Source organism: Aethalodelphis obliquidens, unplaced genomic scaffold, assembly GCF_003676395.1.
Source record: "Aethalodelphis obliquidens isolate GAN/ISIS:26980383/991018 unplaced genomic scaffold, ASM367639v1 scaffold84, whole genome shotgun sequence".
Lineage (NCBI taxonomy): Eukaryota > Metazoa > Chordata > Mammalia > Artiodactyla > Delphinidae > Aethalodelphis > Aethalodelphis obliquidens.
Genome location: NW_020838028.1, coordinates 2,104,105 through 2,126,309, shown reverse-complemented (window position 1 = coordinate 2,126,309; position 22,205 = coordinate 2,104,105). Strand labels below are relative to the sequence as shown.

Here is a 22,205-nt window from a genome sequence, read left to right as displayed (position 1 = left end):
AACTGACAAAAAAGCAAGAATCTGTAAATCCACTGGCAATTCTATGTTAAATATATTTTCTACCTTCAGAATATCTTTGGTTATTCTCCATAGACTGAGAAGGCAATTCTCATTACATTTTATTTTCATCATTCTGTTTTTATATAAATGCTACACTTGAATTTAGAGGAAGGACGGTCCCTTTGCTCTAACTAATAAACAGGATATCAAGTATAGACAGTCCCCACTTAGAATGGTTCGACTTACGACTTTTCAGCTTCATGATGGTACGAAAGTGATAAACATTCTGTAGTAAATGTACTTCGAATTCTGAATTTTGATCTTTTTCCAGGCTAGTGATATGCAGTATGATACCTTCTTGCGATGCTGGGCAGCGGCAGCGAACCAAGTGTAAACAACCGAAACACTTAGAACCATTCTGTTTTTCACTTTCGCTACAGTATTCAATAAATTACATGAAGTATTCAACACATTATTATAAAATAGGCTTTGTGTTAGTTGATTTTTTCCAACTGTAGGCTAATGTGAGTGTCCTGAGGACGTTTAAGGTAGGCTAGGCTTAGCTATGATGTTTGGTAGGCTAGGTGCATTAAATGCATTTTCAACTTATGATATTTTCAATTGATGATGGGGACATAAGAGTAAAAATGACAAGATAACACTTTAAGTGCTCTCCAGTTTTATGACTTTATATGTTTTTCTAAAATATGGTATGTATATGTTTCTTCTATTTAAAAACAAAGCCAAAAGAATGTTGTATTTCACACCCACATTTCTTCAATCCCCATAGGCTGTAAGCTACTCTGTTAGCACCACTTTCTTTCATATTCTACAGAATATGAAGTGAATAGGTTGTCTTATCCTAGGACCAACTTCAGACATTACTAACACTCGAGATATCCCTGAGGAGGACTCTGGATGCTACTGATGGGAGTGATATTTCATAGCACAAACATAAGCAAAACTTCTTTGAAGTAGATACTCCACTGTACTCCCCAGAGGCATGAAGACACTCTTCCCATTTCCTAGCACTCCACGGATCTATTTCTGAAAACATTACATTACTTATGTCATTATTCCTCTATTCAAAAGTCAACTGTCATGTAAAGAAATATTATTTAAGGGTGTTTCTCAGATTTGCCATAGAATTCACACAAGCTTTTAGTATAAATACTATATAAGTATAAAATTAGTAAAATATTGATTTTGTTCCTCAGTTTATCTTTACATTTCTAATAGGAATTTCTTATCCAGAGCAAGGAGCTAGCCCTTTCCTTAGAACAGATTCAGAATTAACTACCAAATCAAGAAGATATGCTTTTGCTTATAACTTGTTTTGTTGTAAGGGGGCATTTATGGCACACTTCTCCAAACACTTAGAGTTAAAAGGAACTTTTAAAAGTAAATTTAAGGCACAGAAAGATTTTATTTCACAAATAGTCACTGTTTACCTGTGCATGAATAGTCATCAATTCTGATGTATCCAGTTTTGCAGATGCACATGAAGGAACCTGGGGTGTTGACACACATCGTGTTCTCACGGCAGTAATGGCGCCCTTCAGCACACTCATCAACGTCTGTGAAGAAAAAGTAGGGCAAAGGGGTCAACAGTGGCCAGTAGTCTAGAGTTTCTCTATAATTTTCTTTGGTGGGGAGAGGGCAAAAGTTACTAATTGAAAAGCATTTTTAAAATGTATTCAAAGTATCTCCTTTAGTAGAAACCTTTGATGTTCAAATGACAGAAATTATAACATTTTTTCCTAAAAGTTCTTGCTGGAGTTTCAAAAATGTCTTTATATTTCAACTTGCATCATTCTAAAATACATCTGAAAATATTCAGTCCATTCATCTACCTTAGATAGAATGTTTGATAAAATGAGTCAGAAAATAGAGACTGGGCTGCCTTAGAGTCTTGGACGTTTCAATCACTGAGCCGACCACATATTATTTTTTGATTCACTGGCTATTCTGTACACTTGGGGAGACCCTGCAAGAGGTAGATAGAATATTCAATATACACCAGAACTTGAAAAACTTCACTTAAAGATATGAAACCAATAACATGTAGTTTATTAGAGATACAGCTATACCAGTAAGTGTTGAACAGAGATGAAATTACAATCTAGAGCCTGATAGAAATGAGAAGCTGTAAAATAGAAAAACAAGATATCATATTGAAGAGCTTCCACAGTAAATCACACACCAAGTTTTGAGTGTAGAGACTTGCAAATGCTAAGCCATAATAATAAGCACTAGTACTAATTGGGAAGAATGTGAATTTTAACAATAAAACTGTCCCCATTTTATAGCCCCTCTCTGCCTGAAACATAAAGTATTTTACAGGTATTTTATCATTATGTTATACTCTTTATTAAGGGCCTTAATGCATTGACCAGGCAAGGTGCTTCTCCTCCAGAAGTGTGCTTTCTCAAATCCTCGTGGTAAATCCACGAAGTAGCATTGACCTCATCTGTACTATTAAAATAAAGAGATCAATTACAGGAGATAGTCAGGTGACCCAATACTACAAAAGTCATGCCATTCATATAAACTCAAGTATGTTCTCAGTCCTGAGAGTGTCAAAAGAAATAGCTGACACAGTCTCTCGGGGCGGGGGCAGGGGGTGGGGTGGCGCTATATTTTAGAGCTAGAGGACTCTTGGCAATTATGCGGCTAACGACTTATTTTACGGATGAAAATACTGAGATTTAGAGACACTCAATTTTCCATTCAACTTCTAAATGAAAGTCAACACAGTAAATTACAAACATCTTAGCATACAAAGCCCCTCCCAGTTTGACCATTACTTTCTGGCTTTATATTCTATGATCTCACTCCCTCTTCCCTCTCAGTGTTCTGGCCACACTGAGCTTCTGGTCATTTCTTGAATGGGCCACACTCTTTCTTACTTATGTGCTTTTGCATATGCTGTTCTCTCTTCTCCTTCTCTCCCTATCACCACCCGCAGCGGACCTTGTCTACCAGTAGATTCACCCTTCAAGAATCTGTTTAAATGTCTCTCTGAGAAAACTTCCCTAAGGAAGTAAAATGCTCCCTATGCTGTGCTCCCTTGGAACTTTGTAAATGTTTCCATTATAGATATATCCATTATACCTTTATTAATTTTTGTAAGTTTCTTTTTCCAGTAAGTCAAATATACCCTTGCAGGGTAGGGATCATCTATTTGTGTTTCTTAATTCTGGCTACACATTATATTCATGTGAGATGCTTTTAAAAAACATTCGTTTTTGCACCAACTCCCCAAATCCCACTCCAAAATCTTGCTTAATTATCCGTGGTGCAACACAGACATAATATTATTTTTAATCTTCTCTGTGAAGAGTCTAATGCAGGGGTCAGCAAAAATTTTCAATAAAGAGCCAGATAGTAAATATTTTAGGCTTTGGGGGCCATAAGTTCTCCACTGCAACTACTTAACTCTTGTTGTAGCATGAAGGCAACCATAGACAATATGTAAATGAATGAGCCTAAAGATATTCCAATAAAGCTTTATTTACAAAATAAGAAGATGAATCAGATTTAGCCTACAGGCCATAGTTTGATGACCCCTTGTCTAATGCATAATCAGAGTTAAGAATCACTCAGAAGGACCGGAATGGAGGAGTAGAAGGACGTGAGGCTCACCTTCCCCCAACATCAAAAATACATCTACATGTGAGACAATTCTCATAGAAAATCAACTGGAAGCTGTAGAAGATCTCTTATACAACCAAAGCTGCAAGAAAGATCTCCACATAAGCAGGTTGGAAATTTTTTAAAAAAGAAAGAAAGAAAAAGGCATCAGGATGGAACCAGCACTGCTGAGAAGGATCTGTGAAAGTCCACACATAGACCCTTGTCCTGGGGAACCTCTTTTCCTGCTAAGAGGTCAGCTGGGACGGGTGGGGCCTGGACTTTGCTCAAGAGGAGCGTGTGCATGCTGGCTTGCTAGTAATCATGGAGGAGAGAGCGGGGAGCTGACGGCTGCTACCTCACCACACTCCCAAAAGTCTGAAATGTGTGCTGGGCAGGGCCGCTAGTGCTCGGTGGCTAGGCACTAAGTCTCGGGCAGAAGGGCCCTTGGAGGGGACTCGTTCTAGCTGTGTGGAGACAGCCCAGAAGGCCTGGGGAGTGGTCCATGCCAAATCTCAAAGCCCACTGTCAGCACAGCACACACATGGCAGCCGTGCGTCTGGCACTGGAGCCATGATCAGTGCTCGCACAGGTGGAGGTGGGTCCAGACGTGGCAGACATTGTGGGCTCACACATGAAGGCGGCGGGTCTGGCCTCGAAGCCCATTTTCAGAGCTCACAGGGTAGGGGCAGTCTTTGTCAAGTGGCACCACAGAAATGCACGTCTTGGGCGGACAGTCCCTGGGGAGGAATATACAGCAGTTCATTTCCAGAGGGAGCCCTCTGGTTCCACCCACCCCACACCACAGATCTGGGGCACACAGGTCCTGGGAGAGGCCTGCCACAGAGGCAGCCTGGGCCCCAGGGAGCAGCATAACTATCTTGATTCCTGCAGCCACAGCACTTCAGCCCCCAGAACCAGCCCACTCCACACTGCAGCCTAGCACTACGTCTGGGACAAACACAGTGGAGTAAGGGACACACACAACCTTGGGCTGCTTCTGGGCAAAACCACGGATGCCTGCATGGACAGCACATAGGTTCCCTGGGCCTCACTTGCTTCACTGGTCACATCCTTTGGGACAGAGCAGGCATTCAAGGGCAACAGAGCCTTATAGAACCTGGATCTCAGGGCTTCTAGTCCAAGAACTGGGGAGCAGACCCCACCCCTGACAGGGCTGTGACAGCCACAGAGTAAAGAGGAGGCCCTGTCCAACACTGCTGTGCAGTCTCTGGACACCACAATGCAAGTCACACTCCCCATCAAGGGGCTAAGAGCCAGCATTCTCTGAGGAAAGATGTGGCTGGCATCCAGATCAAAAACAGCCCTTGCCACAAAAATATTGGACCCGTACAGTCTACACAGGGATGCTCCCACATGGAAACAGCCCTTTTAGATCACAGTAGATAACAGTTTCTCCGAAATTCATAGAGACAGAGAAAGTTAAGTAAAATGAGACAGCAAAGAAACTACTGCCAGTTGAAAGAAGAGAAATCCTCTGAAAGAACAAATAATGAAGTAGACCTCACCAGTCTACTAGACCCTGAGTTCAAAAAGGAGGTAATAAAAATGCGAAAGGAATTAAAAAAGATTATCAGTAGAAATGCAGATCACTGTAACAAGGAACTAGAAACTATAAAGAGGAACCAATAAAAATTAGACAATTACTGAGCTAAAGACCAATCTAGAAGCAATGAATAGCTGACTAAATAACACAGAAGAACGAATAAGTGATCTGGAAGATAGAATAATGGAAATCACTGAATCAGAACAGCAGACAGAAAGACAAAGGAAACAAAAATAAAAGCAACATACGAGATCTATGGGATAATAAAAACTGTGGCAACGTACGCACAACAGGGGTTCCAGAAAGAGAAGAGAGAGAAAAGGAGATCGAAAATTTGAAGAAATTATGGCTGAATACTTTCCAAATCTAAAGAAGAAGACGGATTTCAAGGAATAAGAAGCACAGAGGGTCCCAAACAAGATGAACCCAAACAGACCCACACTAAGACGTATCTTAATTAAAATGGAAAGAGCTAAAGATAAAGAGAGGATTCTAAAGGCGGCAAGAGAAAAACAAAGAGTCAGTTACAAAGGTACCCCTATAAGGCTTTCAGCTGGTTTCTCTGCAGAAACTTTGCAGGCCAGAAGGGAGTGGCACGATACATTCAAAGTCCTGAAAGGAAAAAACCTGCAACCTAGGATACTCTACCCAACAAGATTATCATTTCAAATAAAAGGAGAGATAAAGAATTTCTCAGACATGCAAAAACTAAAAGAATACAGTAATACCATACCTACCCTAAATAAATATTGAAAGGTCTTCTCTAAATAGAAAAGAAGCAAGAATCTACAGGAAAGGAAAAATCACAATAGGAAAGACAAATATATAAAAGGATTGAAGGTCACTTAAATAAGCCATTATATAAAGAAAAAAAATTTTGTAAAAGCAATTATAACTACAATTAACTGCAAAAGGCTAAACATGAAGATGTATAATAGGACATCAAAAACACTGGGGAAGGGAGTAAAAAATGTAGATCTTTTAGAATGTGTTTGAACTTATATAACTATCAGTCTAAAGCAAGTAGATATAGTTATGGATCAACATACTTGAAAACCAGGGTAACCACAAATCAAACACATACAACAGATTGACAAAAATCAAACAGAAAAGAACCCAAGCATAATACAAAAGAAAACCATCAAACCACAAGAGCAAAAACAAAAACAAGAAGAACTACAAAATCAACTGGAAAACCAGGTTTAAAATGGAAATAAGTACATTGCTTTAAATGTCAATGGACTAAATTCTCTAATCAAAAGACACAGAGCGGCAGATTGGATAAATAGCAAGAACCTACAACATGCTGCCTACAAGAGACTCACTTCAGGGCAAAAAACACACACGGATTCAAAGTGAGGGGATGGAAAAAGGTATTTCATGCAAATGGAAATGACAAAAAAGCAGGGATAGCAATACTCATACCAGACAAAATAGACTTTATAACAAATTCCATAAAGAAAGGTAAAGAAGGACATTATATCATGATAAGAGGATCAATACAAGAAGAAGATATTACACTCATTAACACATATGCACCCAATATAGGAGCACCTAAATACATAAAACAAATACCAACAGACATAAAGGGAGAAACAGAGGAATACAATAATAGGGGGAGACTTTATTTAACATATCACTTACATCAATGGACAGATCTTCCAGACAGAAAATTAATAAGGCAAGAGAGGTCCTAAATGACACAACAGACCAGTTGGACTTAATTCATATTCACAGGACACTACATCCAAAAAAACCCAGAATATACATTCTTCTCCAGCACACATAGAGCATTATCTACTCCTGCTACTTCTGTATGTTTGCACTGGTCTGTAAAGAAAGTATCACAATCGATTACAGCCTAAAAGAAAAATCAAACTACAAGCACCCTGGTGGAATATGATGAAAACTCATTTGCTTCCAGAGTCTTAAGATCATAATAAGAATCATATGGGATTATTAAGGTGTTCAGCTGGATCAAAGGACTTTAACCCTGCCCTTCTGAGAGGGTAATGAGGAGAAGTCAATGTTCTGAAAACCACTGCAGAAGCCCCCTGGGCTTAAGCTGTGAGCTGGAGGGATGGCCACAAAGAAGTCCATGTGCACAAAAGCATGAAGAATTTATCTTTGGAGATGAAAGAGCTAAGAACAATGAACGTAACCCAGGGACAGCATCTTGGTTATCAAAAGGAAAAACCAGTGAGTACACTGTGACATCACCTCAAAACAAGAGTAGTTCCTAGTGAGAGATTATAGTTCCTGGTAGAGTCAAGGAAGTAGCTTCAGTGCCTGGAGCAGGACTGAGTCCAGGTGAAACAAGCATTAAGTACAGAAGACACTGTGCCTCTCTCCAAACACTATCCTAGAGAAGAAAGCCTACCGCAGCAGGAGTAGCCACCAAACCTGGCAAATCAAACTCGTAAGTACGTATGAAGCAACCCAGATCCCTCCTAAGAACACTTAAGGAATGGGAACTTTGAGAATACTAAAGTCCTATGGGACGGGATGGAGAAAAGAGACAGTAAATTGGGGTAATTTCTGTTAATGTGGCTCTGTTTACAGCTACAAGCTATGGAATATTTTGATTTGTAAGATGAATAAAGGATAATTTGTGAAAGGGTAAGTTGGCCTTCTAAATACTGTCTCTAACAATCGCTCATTGTTAGGTCTACATCCCAGACTGTTGGGGGACGTCAGTCTGTCCAATTTTCTTTTGCACATGTTTCCTTTTTAAGCTGTCATATAGTCAGAGAAAATATATTCCATAACATCTTATGGAAAAACCCAAGGGAACTCTTTGGCCAACCCAGTTCAACATAGGGCTGTAAAGCAAAAATGAGGAACCTATTTAATATGAAGCCTTTTAGGAATTTGAGTGATTTGAATCACACAGGAATACAGGATTCACAACAAAGAGATATGAAGTGTCAGACCTATTTCCTGAAGCAGTGTTATGAGGGGAAAAGAAGTAAAATGCCAAAAAAAATCATCACAATACTGCATACCTAATTGCCAATTGCCTTTTTAAATTTCTCATGCCGCATCTTCAGGAAAGGAACTCTCCAAAGAGTCACATTTACATACTAGAACTACAAAGCTACATAAACACCATTTCCGTTTACATGTGCAGATACAGGCACAAAAATGGCATAACTAAAAAGTAATCTGGTGACAAACATATTCAACCTTAATCCAAGGTATGTTTTAGTTCCAAATCCCAATTCAAAAACTCAGTGAGTCAAATTCTTACAATTCAGTTCAATTCTCTATATACTTATTGAATGTTTTCTATGTCCAAGTCACTTTACTGGAGTTTCATTCATACTGATGACCCTAAGGGGTAAAACAACAACCATAGGTGGATAGTACCACGGACAGATTATGCTTCAATACAATTATCTATTAAGTGGGGAGAACAGCACAATATTGGAGAGGGCTACTAGAAGGTAGCTTCCTGCCAGGTGGAAGAATTCAAACATGGCTGGACACACTGTAGAGATTCAAGCAAAGGGTACACTGCTGAACATGGGGCTTTTAACATCCCTTCCAAAATTCAGTACAAAGGGAGTTAAAGCATAAACCCTGCCTTAAAAGGACTTACAGTCCAGGAAATAGTAATATCATCATTATTATCCATTTAGGTGCCTTCTATGTTTTAAGCCTACATTTTAGAGAGTACTATCTCTAAGAGATTCATGGTTGCTTGAAAAGACAGTATTGCACGGTCAAATAATTTCAGAACCATATTACTATCCTGTCCCCATTCCCCTCCTTAAAAGTCACAATGTACATGATCAAAGTACAGACTTTGAAATATCTAGTTGTTTTTAAAAAAATCTTCATTCATTTATTCAACAAGTATATAATGAACACGAAACATGTCTATTTACTGCATGAGGCAAAAAAACAAACTCTAGCTGAAGAAATAATACTTAAAAGATAATGTGATGAAGTGACACATACTGTCTATCTGAAACATACACCATGTGCATTAAATAGGGAGCAACAAACATTTTTTTTCTTAACACAGTGCTTATTTCTTCTGAGCACCATTTAATTCAGAACACATTAGGGAATTTATATTTGGTGATACAAATGATTTTATAACTCTTCCCTCCCCCAACGTGAGGAGCCGATAATGAAATTAAGAAGCCAGGACATACTTACACGAATAACAACATGAGGTCTTTTATGCTAAGTGTCAAAAGAAAAAACAAAAGAGGAAGGTTGATGACTAAGGACAGAGGCAACCAAGGAATATGTGATGGTGTGGCAGGACTGGAAGTGGCTTTTGAAGAAGTAGGCTTAAAGTGACTGACTTGCACAAAGTTGGAAGGGGCTGCCAAAGAAGAGAGTTTCCTGTCAAACAGAGGTGTTCAAAAAACAGTACTGTAAAGATTCAAGTCTGGTGTAGGCAGCAGAGATGGCAAAAATATGAAATATTGAGGAATGATGAACATTCCATTTGAATGAAGTTTGTGCAGGAAAAAAACAAACACTGTTATGGGATAGAAGACACATGCAAATGCACTTAAATGCCCAACAAATATAAGAAAGGTATCTTCTTTGTTGTGATATGAAGACATTAAAGCATTTGGAAGGAGGAGGTTGGGGAAGCAGCATAGAAAAATACATCTCACAAGAGTTGGTAAGGTGCACTTGTGGAATTAATTTAAAAAGGTACCATCAAGGTGAGGAGAATGTTCATGAACTGATAAAAGTTGGAGTCTTAGGTAGTTACTAAATCTAAAGTAACCTTCCCAGCCCCAGTTGCTCCACGTTACTTATCAGTGTCTGAAAGCATTTTATTAAGTGATTTGTTAGTATGTCTGTTGTCTACTTCTATTGGAATGTAAGATTCTAGAGGGTAGAGACCTTGTTCTAGAATAATGGCTGGCCCTCACTAAATATCTGCTGAAGGAATCAATGGACCCTTTCATGGCTTTTCATCTGGAAGGAGAAAAGATAAGTATCCTCATTCACACTGGCCTGACCTGGAGCTCAACTTGGTAGAGTGAATCCTTTGTCTTCCCAGGATACTGCCCAGGCATTCACTTAGACGTGGGCTTTTTTGTATGAACAGTGAACATAAGCCACGGTGGTGAAATTGTCTTGTGTCACGGAAAAACACTGCGGTGGGAATAAAGAAGGCTGGAGTCTAGTCTTTGGCTCCATTATAAACCTGACAGGCATTTCATCTCTCTGGACCTTAATTTAATCATCTGTAAAGACAAAGGCTAGAGGTTTCCGAGTCGTTACCAGCCCTCATAATTTACAGTTCTAACAAAGAGAACATGATCTATATGACTGCACTGAAGAATCTGATTCTCTAGGATTTTGTAGGACACACAATCCTATTCTACCAAACTTAAAAAGCAGAAGTAAACTGTGTTTCTTACACTTGAACAACTTCTCTTGCCCCAGGATAATTCAAGCTGGTCCATTTTAGAAACAGGAATTTATAAATTCCCTTTTACCCTATCTGAAAGCTGAGGCCGACTTTGTAACTACTCAGAATCATAGATTTTTAGCCCTGAAAGGAACTTTAGAAATCATCTAAACTAATCCCAGCCATTTACTATCAAAGAGATGGAGGCACAGGGATGCCAGAGACAAATTAAAAAGGTGGCAGGGATCAGTCAGATCATGAAACTTTTGTGAGCCACGTTAAAAAATTTGGACTTCATCCTATACAAAATGGGAAAGGTTTTAGGAGAGGGTTAATTGAATCCGATCTGTGTGTTTGGAAGATCCCTCTAATACAAGTTTACACGGTTAACGAGTGACAATCAAAATGAGAACACTGTTTCCAAACCCCAGGTCCCAGGTTAATGTTCCTTTTGGCCATAGACTGGTCTCCACACCAACCTTGGAGGCAGTGGGCACCCAGGCATGCTGCCCCCTCACCTATGTGCTTCTGCCACGCAACCCAGCTACCCCCATCTTATGCCTTGCATGTCACTGGTGCCATTTTTTTTTAAAGCGTGGTGTATTTCTAAGGCGACAGCATTTTCAATACTGTCCTGCATGGTAATGAACACTAATGCCTTCTTGCTCAGCCAATAAGATCTGAAGTCATACAGCTCAACAGCAAGGACTCCTCATGTTGAAGAATGATACAGATCAGTACGGGTTATTACTAAATCTTGGCCCACAAGCTGTAAAAAACTGCCTTGGGAAAGTTGGCAAAGAGATCAAAAACTTAATTCATAAATCAAGAAAAAGACGAAGTTCTGAGAAATGTAATTCTGGAAAGAGATTTGAGAGTAACATTTGGGAAGATACGAGTATTTTTAAGAATAAAAAATTTGCAAGTAAAAGTAGGCTGCTCAGTGAAGAATCAGTAAAGAATAAATTAAAATGTCATTTACAAATAAGCTAGCATTTAAAGGAATTGCCAGCAATCATGTTTTAAAGTCAGTGGCATTAATGAGTTTGTTTACCAAATATTAATTTTTATGTATTAAAAACTATATCTATCATATGCTACTTAAACATATGATCTTTTTGACATCTCAAAACAGTAGCCACATATTTCCTTCATTTATTTTTTAAAATTCATTCATTGTAAATTGGACGGTACATTCTTCAAGAAGAGTGAAACCACTAGCATTATATCAGTTTCTTGCTACTCTTAACAGACTATATTACTCCTAGCTTGAGGGGCAGAGGAAACAAACGCATGAGTAGTTTATCCATATGTAAGTAATATTTATTGAATTCTTACTATGTCCAAAGTGTTAACATGAAAACCAATGGCATAGCCTTGAATAAGCCAGATGTATCTGTCCTTGCAGAGCTTATGGTCTTTCTGACAAGAGACACAATTAATAATAATGATAATAATAATAATGATGATTATGTTCATTATAAGAGTTTGATAAGGATAGTACTACCTAGAAAAAAAGTGAGGGCTCAAAATCTAGTCAAACAGGCTTCCCAGGGCTTCCCTGGTGGCGCAGTGGTTGAGAATCTGCCTGCCAATGCAGGGGACACGGGTTCGAGCCCTGGTCTGGGAAGATCCCACATACCACGGAGCAACTGGGCCCATGAGCCACAATTACTGAGCCCGCGCGTCTGGAGCCTGTGCTCCGCAACAAGAGAGGCCGCGATAGTGAGAGGCCCGCGCACCACGATGAAGAGTGGCCCCCACTTGCCACAGCTAGAGAAAGCCCTCACACAGAAACGAAGACCCAACACAGCCATAAATAAATAAAGCAAAACTGTCAATAAGTAAAAATAAATAAACACTATTATATTAAAAGAAAAAAAAAACCCCAAAAAAACAGGCTTCCTAGAAGCTGTGACATCTGAGCAGAGGACTAAAGGATATGGGAAAGAAGAGAGCATTTCAAACAAGGGAACTATGTGCAAATGCTGGAAAGTGAGAGAATTTTACATACTCAAAGAATAGCAAGACGTTCAATGTGTCTCACGAAGCAAGCAGAAGCGGTTTTGTGTTGAGGTCTTGCAAACCGCATGAAAGAGTTTGACGTTATCTTGCGATCAATGGGAATCTACTGGTTTTTTCAGTGAATTTTCGCATACATCATATGTTCACATGGTATAAAAATTTTAAAGATACAATAGAGTGCACAGTAAAAGTAAGTCTGACCTTCAGCCACTCAGTTCTCCCATCCAAATTCCCAAGACAGCCACAGTTACTAATTTCTGGTGCAACCTTCCAGAGATACCCTAGGCCCACATAAGCACATGCATGGGGTGGTGGAGGGGGGGGCGGGGCAGTGTGTGCTTCTCAGAAGGGCATTAAGCAGGAGAAAGAGACGACATGAGTTGCTCAGCAAGATCTTTTTAACTGCAAGGTAGAGGATGGATTAGAGAAGAGCAAAACTGGAAGCTAGGAGGAAGCTCTCCTAGTAGTTTGGGTCCCTGTGACTGTGACAGTCTATTCTAGTTAAATATGGAGAGAGTGTGGCAGATTCAAAACAATATATATGGGATCTAAAAGTGACTGCAGGGCTTCCCTGGTGGCGCAGTGGTTGAGAGTCCACCTGCCGATGCAGGGGACACGGGTTCGTGCCCCAGTCTGGGAAGATCCCACGTGCCGCGGAGCGGCTGGGCCCGTGAGCCATGGCCGCTGAGCTTGCACGTCCCGAGCCTGTGCTCCGCAACAGGAGAGGCCACAACAGTGAGAGGCCCGCGTACCACAATAAATAAATAAATAAATAAATAAATAAATAAATAAATAAATAAATAAATAAAAGTGACTGCACTCTGGGACTGACTGGATACCTGCAGATGAGAGAGGGAAGCTCTCCAGGATAACATCTTCCTTCTCAGCAACTAGATGGACCTGTACTGTGGGGAACTGGAGGAATGAATTTGGGTTACAGAGGAGTATGCCTTTAGACATGCTGATTTTGAGGTGCTTAAGACATATCCAAGTAGAAATGTCCAAAAGGCAGTCAGATATGTGGCCCTAGAGCTCAAAACTGCAGATCAAGATTTGGGGGTCCTAAGCACAGAGAAGGTAATTAAAGCCATGCTGTTAGACATCACCACCCAGGGAGAGGGTTCAGAATGAAGAAAGAAAAATTAAGACAGAGCCCTGGGGAACTTCAACATTCCAGGGGCAAGTAAAGAGAGGGGACTGAGAAAGACTGCTCAGGGATGTAGCAGCGAAATTAGAAGCACATTGGAGGTAGACGAATGTTGAAATAGTGGTAGCTACCACCTCTTCAACGCACCTTCTCTATTTGGGGAATCTCCATCTGCCCAAGAGAGAAGTCACAACTCTAGTTTTCAGTGTACTTGGCAGCTAGAATATAGACCTATGGCCTAGGACGGCCAATCAGGGGCACTCATGCCAAACTTCAACTCAGAAGAGAACTCCTGACTAAGCAGGTTGTGAGATCTTCTAGTAAGCACGGTGGAGAAGGCAGCGGTACAACTTCCGGAGTCCAGTCCTGGGTGTCAGCAGTGAAAAGTGTGCAGTATTTGTGTGAGTTGCAGTGCTGACACCAAGAGGTGGAGAGAGTGGGATCTGTACCCAGATGTGACAGGTGTTGTCGTGGCTTAACATCATCTCAAGCTGTCCTCCCACATATATTGTGAGCCACCTAACATCCTTCATTATATTCCTCTTCTGTTTAAACTGCCGGAGTGGATTCTGTTGTTTGCAACTCTGACACCCGATCAATACAATGTGCTTTCATGAAGACAAGGTAAATAAGTGTTTGAAGGCAGGAGGGATCAATAGAATTAACTGCTGCCTAGAGGTCAAGCAAGGTACGGACTGAAAGATGTCTGATTTAACAGTATAGAAGTCATCAGTGACCCTGGTGAGAGCAGTTTGGAGGGGATATGGGATGAAAAGTCTCGACTGAAGTGGTTTAAGGAGAGCACCTGACATGAAGAAATGAAGACAGTGAAATCAGATCACGTCTTTAAGAAATTTGCCTATAAAGAACAAGGGGGGCAATAACACAAAAGCTAGAAGGGGAGGTGGGGTTAATGGAGAAATTTAAGGGTATTTAAATGCTGATGGGAAGGAGCAACCAGAAAGAAGTTGAAAACTGCGTTTGAGAGCACTGGATGGAGCAAGTTTCCTCTGAAGACAGGAAGCAATGAGACTCCACACTGAGATGAACCCATGACTGCTGGGAGGAAGGGTGTCTACTCCACTGAGACTAAGGAAAGGCAGAAAGGGTGGGTGTGAAGCATGTGGGTTTATGTAATGAGAACAGGAGGATGAGGAATTACGTCTCCATTTTCTGTTCTGCTGGTAAAGAAGTTATCTGCTGAGAATAAGAGAATGGGTAGAGTCAAAGGTTTGTAGGGAATGGTGAAGGTCTGAAATAATCATTATAAGAAAGGAGAGGAAACTGAGCTGGGGTGCAGAGAAAGATCACCAAGCAGAGTACCGCACACAGCTAGGGCTGGTAACGTCACACACACAGTTGTAAAGATCGACCACCTGACTTTTTTTTTTTTTTTGCGGTACGTGGGCCTCTCACTGTTGTGGCCTCTCCCATTGCAGAGCACAGGCTCCGGACGCGCAAGCTCAGCGGCCATGGCTCACGGGCCCAGCTGCTCTGCGGAATGTGGGATCTTCCCAGATCGGGGCACGAACCCACGTCCCCTGCATTGGCAGGCGGACTCTCAACCACTGCGCCACCAGGGAAGCCCCACCTGACATTTTTGTAACACCTTGATTCTTACAGTTCATGTTCATAGGCATTATATGTTCATTCTCACAATAACCCTGTAACCTAGGGAGAGCAAATAGAGTTACCCACTTTTCACAGCCAAGGAACATGTTTGAAGTTGAGAAGTTTTTCAGATGTTTGCTCTAAGTCAGTGGTTGGCAAATCTAGAACAGAATCACTCCATGTAACCCACTGTTCCTCCACAATCTGGTCTCTATCTTTACAGTGTAACCTGCTAACATGCCTGGACGTAAGCCTCCTGTTGCAAAAAATTCCGAGACATGTCTTACTCTTTCTCTTTACTTATTTCTCTCTACCAAACTAAATTGCATTCACCCTTCAGGGCCCAGATGAAGCCCCAATTCCTCCACAGTGGCCAAACCTCTTTGGCCACAGGGAGTCCATCTGTCTCTACTTCTGCACTTTTTATCTGTGCGTATGCATGCCTAGTTAGTAGCTGTTTTGGCTGAATCCAACTTGCTTGAAACTAAGGAACAGACAGGCTCATTTGAAAGATTGCCTTGCCACGTTGGATGTGAAAATTCATCAAGTTGAACCACATTCATTCCTAGAAGGCAGATTAGTACTTTTAATATTAAAAATTAACTTAACACATATATATTTATTTTACCCCAAACAAGTCATTACAATATCCAAATTGCTGCCCATTCAAAGTTATTAGATTAATCTAAACATCATCACAGTGCTTTCGTGAAAGATATGAAGCCACTCCAATTTCCAATTGTTTGTTTACACGTAAATCACTGACTAAATTGCATTGCTAAATTTGACAGTTTTAATCAATGTTTAATGCTGATTAGGAAGTATGACCTCACAACAACTCAGTATAAACAAACGTATATGTTCTACAATTTCAGTCCCATTTCTTTACCGTCACTTTCTTATTTAAGGATATGAACAATTTGTAAAAATCTGTTTCAAAGCACATTCTTCATATTAAAGTAAAATTACTTGGAGGAAATTTAAAATGGAATTAAAAGTAAAAATATTTTTATGTATTATCAAAATCCTAGGGATCTATTTTTATACCACACCAATGAATATGAGATCCAAATTAGAACCATAATGTCTTTGCCTTTTCACCAATATTTCACCTTCACTAAGGGTAGCACCAATTTCCTAACTATCCCCTCTGTCCAAACACATACAGCTATTTTAGCTCTGGAATTCTCATTTGCCCAAACAAGCCAAGTCCTTCTCCACATAATTCAAATTTCTCACTCTTCTCTGACGTTTAATTTGTGCTCCTCACAATCTACAGATATTGTCTCCTTAAAACTTATTCCTATTTCTATTCATAATATTAATAATGAGACTAATATTTATTCCAATGTCTGTTGCTTTGACCATGCCATTTCATTTTTCTTCACAACATCACATGTTGTCACAACTGACCCCAAACATGATTTTACATCATTGAATCAAAGTTAGATTTATTTAATTTGTGCAATCCTTAGGTATTTGTAGCTATACTGTTTTGCTGCCATTAACCATGCTCAAACTTGCATCTCCTATCTCCAAGCCTTTTTTTCCCGATGTCCTTTCTGCTCATGATAATCTTATTTTATATTGGAGTTGTTCTTCTTTTTGAAGCTAATGAATATAAAATGAGAGGAAGAGAACTGTAAGAGGAATGCTAATAGTTGTGTTGTCACTTCAAGAAAGCATTTGCTAACTGGCTTCGACATTTTTAACAAATATAACTAGAACATATGACTTGGACTTCTTGAAAGGCAAGATAGAGCTGGTATTTGTAATTTAATCTCTAAGTTATATCTGACCTTAAAATTAATGAAGTTGCAAAAAAGACTGTTTCCATCAATTTAAATTTTAACCCTCCTACACTGTTGATGGGAATGTAAATTGGTACAGAGACTATGGAGAACAGTATGGAGGTTCCTTCAAAAGCTGAAAATAGAGATACCACACGATCCAGCAATCCCACTCCTGGGTGTATATCTGGAGAAAACCATAATTCAAAACGATACATACACCCCAATTTTCATTGCAACACTATTTACAATAGCCAGGACATGGAAGCAACCTAAATGTCCATAAACAGAAGAATGGATAAATAAGATGTGGTACACATATACAGTGGAATATTACTCAGCCATAAAAAAGAATGAAATAATGCCATTTGCAGCAACATGGATGGACCTAGAGATTGTCATACTGAGTGAAGTAAGTCAGACAGAGAAAGACAAATATCATATGATATTGCTTATATGTGAAATCTAAAAAAAGGGTACAAATGAACTTATCTACAAAACATAAATAGAGTTACAGATGTAGGAAAAAAACTTATGGTTACCAGGGGATAACGGGGTGGGGATAAATTGGGAGAATGGGATTGACATATACACACTAGTATATATAAAACAGTATATAGTGTGTATATATATACACTAGTATATATAAAATAGATAAAACTGATAAAACCTATTGTATAGCACAGGGAACTCTATTCGATACTCTGTAATGGCCTATATGGGAAAAGGATCTAAAAGAGAGTGGATATATGTATATGTATGGCTGATTCACTTTGCTGTACACATGAAACTGACACAACATTGTAAAGTGATGATACTCCAATAAAAATTATAAAAAAATAATTTAGAGGCCTGAATCAAGACGGCAGAGTAGAAGGACATGCTCTCACTCCCTCTTGTAAGAACACCAGAATCACAACTAGCTGCTGGACAATCATCGACAGGAAAACACTGGAACTCACCAAAAGAGATACCCCACATCCAAAGACAAAGGAGAAGCCACAATGAGATGGTAGGATGGGCGCAATCACAGTAAAATCAAATCCCATAACTGGTGGGTGGGTGACTCATAGACTGGAGAACACTTATACCACAGAAGTCCACCCACTGGTGTGAAGTTTCTGAGCCCCACGTCAGGCTTCCCAACTTGGAGGTCCGGCAACAGGAGGACAAATTCCTAGAGAATCAGACTTTGAAGGCTAGTGGGATTTGTTTGCAAGACTTCGACAGGACTGGGGGAAAAAGAGACTCCACTCTTGGATGACACAAACAAAGTAGTGTGCGAATCGGGACCCAGGGGAAGGAGCAGTGACGCTAGGGGAGACTGAAGCAGACATAACTGCTAGTGTTGGAGGGTCTCCTGGAGTCTTCCATTAGCCCCAACAAAGAGCCCAGGTAGGCTCCAGTGTTGGGTTGCCTCAGTCCGAACAACCAACAGGGAGGGAACCAAGCACCACCCATCAGCAGTAAAGCAGATTAAAGTTTTGCTGAGCTCTGCTGACCAGAGCAACAGTCACCTCTACCCACCACCAGTCCCTCCAACAGGAAACTTGCACAAGCCTCTTAGATAACCTCATCCACCAGAGGGCAGAGAGGAGAAGCAAGAAGAGCTACATCCAGCAGCCTGTGGAAAAACAACCACATTCACAGAAAGATAGACAAGATGAAATGGCAGAGGGCTATGTACCAGATGAAGGAACAACATAAAACCACAGAAAAACAACTAAATGAAGTGGAGATAGGCAACCTTCGAGAAAAAGAATTCAGAATAATGATAGTGAAGATGATCCAGGACCTCGGAAAAAGAATGGAGGCAAAGATCACGAAGATGCAAGAAATGTTTTTAAAAAACCTAGAAGAATCAAAGAATAAACAAACAGAGATGAACGATACAATAACTGAAATGAAAAATACACTAGAAGGAATCAGTAGCAGAATAACTGAGGCAGAAGAACGGATAAGTGACCTGGAAGACAGAATGGTGGAATTCACTGCTGTGGAACAGAATAAAGAAAAAAGGATGAAAAGAAATGAAGGCAGCCTAAGAGACCTCTGGGACAACATTAAGTGCAACAGCATTCATGTTATAGGGGTCCCAAAAGGAGAAGAGAGAGAGAAAGGACCAGAGAAAATATTTGAAGAGATTATAGTCGAAAACTTGCCTAAAACAGGCAAGGAAATAGCCACCCAAGTCCAGGAAGCGCAGAGTTCCATACAGGATAAACCCAAGGAGAAACACGCCGAGACACACAGTAATCAAATTAGCAAAAATTAAAGACAAAGAAAAATTATTGAAAGCAGCAAGGGAAAAACGACAAATAACATACAAGGGAATTCCTAAAGGTTAACAGCTGATTTCTCAGCAGAAACTCTGCAAGCCAGAAGGGAGTGGTATAATATACCTAACGTGATGAAAGGGAAGAACCTACAACCAAGATTACTCTACCCAGCAAGGACCTCATTCAGATTCGATGGAGAAATCAAAAGCTTTACAGACAAGCAAAAGCTAAGAGAATTCAGCACCACCAAATCAGCTCTACAACAAATGCTAAAGGAACTTCTCTAAGTGGGAAACACAAGAGAAGAAAAGGATCTACAAAAACAAACTCAAAACAATTAAGAAAATGGTCATAGGAACATACATATCGATAATTACCTTAAACATGAATGGATCAAATGCTCCAATCAAAAGACACAGGCTTGCTGAATGGATACAAAAACAAGACCCATATATATGCTATCTACAAGAGACCCACTTCAGACCTAGGGACACATACAGACTGAAAGAGAGGGGATGGAAAAAGATATTCCATGCAAATGGAAATCAAAAGAAAGCTGGAGTAGCAATACTCATATCAGATAAAATAGACTTTAAAGAATGCTACAAGAGGCAAGGGAGGACACTACGTAATGATCAAGGGATCAATCCAAGAAGAATATATAACAATTATATATGCACCCAACATACGAGCACCTCAATACATAAGGCAACTGTTAACAGCTGTAAAAGAGGAAATCGACAGTAACACAATAATAGTGGGGGACTTTAACACCTCACTTACACCAATGGACAGATCATCCAAAATGAAAATAAATCAGGAAACACAAGCTTTGACACAATTGACCAGATAGATTTATAGGATATTTATAGGACATTCCTACCAAAAACAGCAGATAACACTTTTGTCTCAAGTGCGCACAGAACATTCTCCAGGATAGATCACATCGTGGGTCACAAATCAAGCCTCAGTAAATTTAAGAAAATTGAAATCATATCAAGCACCTTTTCCGACCAAAATGCTATTAGATTAGAAATGAATTACAGGGAAAAAAACGTAAAAAACCCAAACACAAGGATGCTAAACTATACGTTACTAAATAACCAAGAGGTCACTGAAGAAATCAAAGAGGAAATCAAAAAATTCCTAGAGACAAATGACAATGAAAAAACGATGATCCATAACCTATGGGATGAAGCAAAAGCACTTCTAAGAGGGAAGTTTAGAGCTATACAAGCCTACCTCAAGAAACAAGAAAAATCTCAAATAAACAATCTAACCTTACACCTAAAGGAACTAGAGAAAGAAGAATGAAGAAAGCCCAAACTTAGCAGAAGGAAAGAAATCATAAAGATCAGAGCAGAAATAAATGAAATAGAAACAAAGAAAACAATACCAAAGAATAATAAAACTAAAAGCTGGTTCTTTGAGAAGATAAACAAAATTGATAAACCATTAGCCAGACTCATCGAGAAAAAGAGGGAGAGGACTCAAATCAAGAAAATTAGAAATGAAAAAGGAGAAGTTAACAACAGACGCTGCAGAAATACAAAGCATCCTAAGAGACTACAACAACCAACTCTATGCCAATAAAATGGACAACCTGGAAGAAATGGACAAATTCTTAGAAAGGTATAACCTTCCAAGACTGAACCAGGAAGAAATAGAAAATATGAACAGACCAATCACAGGTAATGAAATTGAAAATCTTCCAACAAACAAATCTTCCAACAAACAAAAGCCTAGGACCAGATTGCTTCACAGGTGAATTCTATCAAACATTTAGAGAAGAGCTAACACCCATCCTTCTCAATCTCTTCCAAAAAATTGCGGAGGAAGGAACACTCCCAAACTCATTCTATGAGGCCACCATCATCCAGATACCAAAACCAGACAAAGATAATACAAAAAAGGAAAATTACAGACCAATATCACTGATGATTATAGATGCAAAAATCCTCAACAAAATACTAGCAAACAGAATCCAACAACACATTAAAAGGATCATACACCATGATCAAGTGGGATTTATCCCAGGGATGCAAGGATTCTTCAATATACACAAATTAATCAATGTGATACACCATATTAACAAATTGAAGAAGAAAACTGTGTGATTATTTCAATAGATGCAGAAAAAGCTCTTGACAAAATTCAACACCGATTTATGATAAAAACTCTCCAGGAAGTGGGCATAGAGGGAACCTACCTCAACATAATAAAGGCCATATACAACAAACCCACAGGAAACATCATTCTCATTGGTGAAAAACTGAAAGCATTTCCTCTAAGATCAAGAACAATACAAGGATGTCCATTTTCACCACTATTGTTCAACATAGTTTTGGAAGTCCTAGCCACAGCAACCAGAGAAGAAAAAGAAATAAAAGGACTACAAATTGGAAAAGAAGAAGTAGAAGTGTCATTGTTTGCAGATGACATGATACTATACATAGAGAATCCTAAAGATGCCACCAGAAAACTACTAGAGCTAATTAATGAATTTGGTAAAGTTGCAGGAAACAAAATTAATGCACAGAAATCTCTTGCATTACTGTACACTAATGATGAAAAATCTGAAAGAGAAATTAAGAAAACACTCCCATTTACCATCGCAACAAAAAGTAAAAAATACCTAGGAATAAACCTACCTAAGGAGACAAAATACTTGTATGCAGAAAACTATAAGACACTGATGAAAGAAATTAAAGATCATACAAACAGATGGAGAGATATACCATGTTCTTGCATTGGAACAATCAAC

The 22,205-nt window shown here is 39.5% G+C and overlaps 1 protein-coding gene across 2 annotated transcripts in view; it reads right to left on the bottom strand.

The window, feature by feature from the left end:
• NELL2 (neural EGFL like 2) overlaps positions 1-22,205 on the bottom strand; it is a 378,516-nt gene that overhangs the window by 175,127 nt on the left and 181,184 nt on the right. For both annotated transcript variants that reach the window (XM_027093487.1, XM_027093488.1), the window contains one exon: positions 1,452-1,577. In XM_027093487.1, the coding sequence (XP_026949288.1) occupies positions 1,452-1,577 (126 nt within the window). The remainder of the gene's footprint in view (positions 1-1,451; positions 1,578-22,205) is intronic.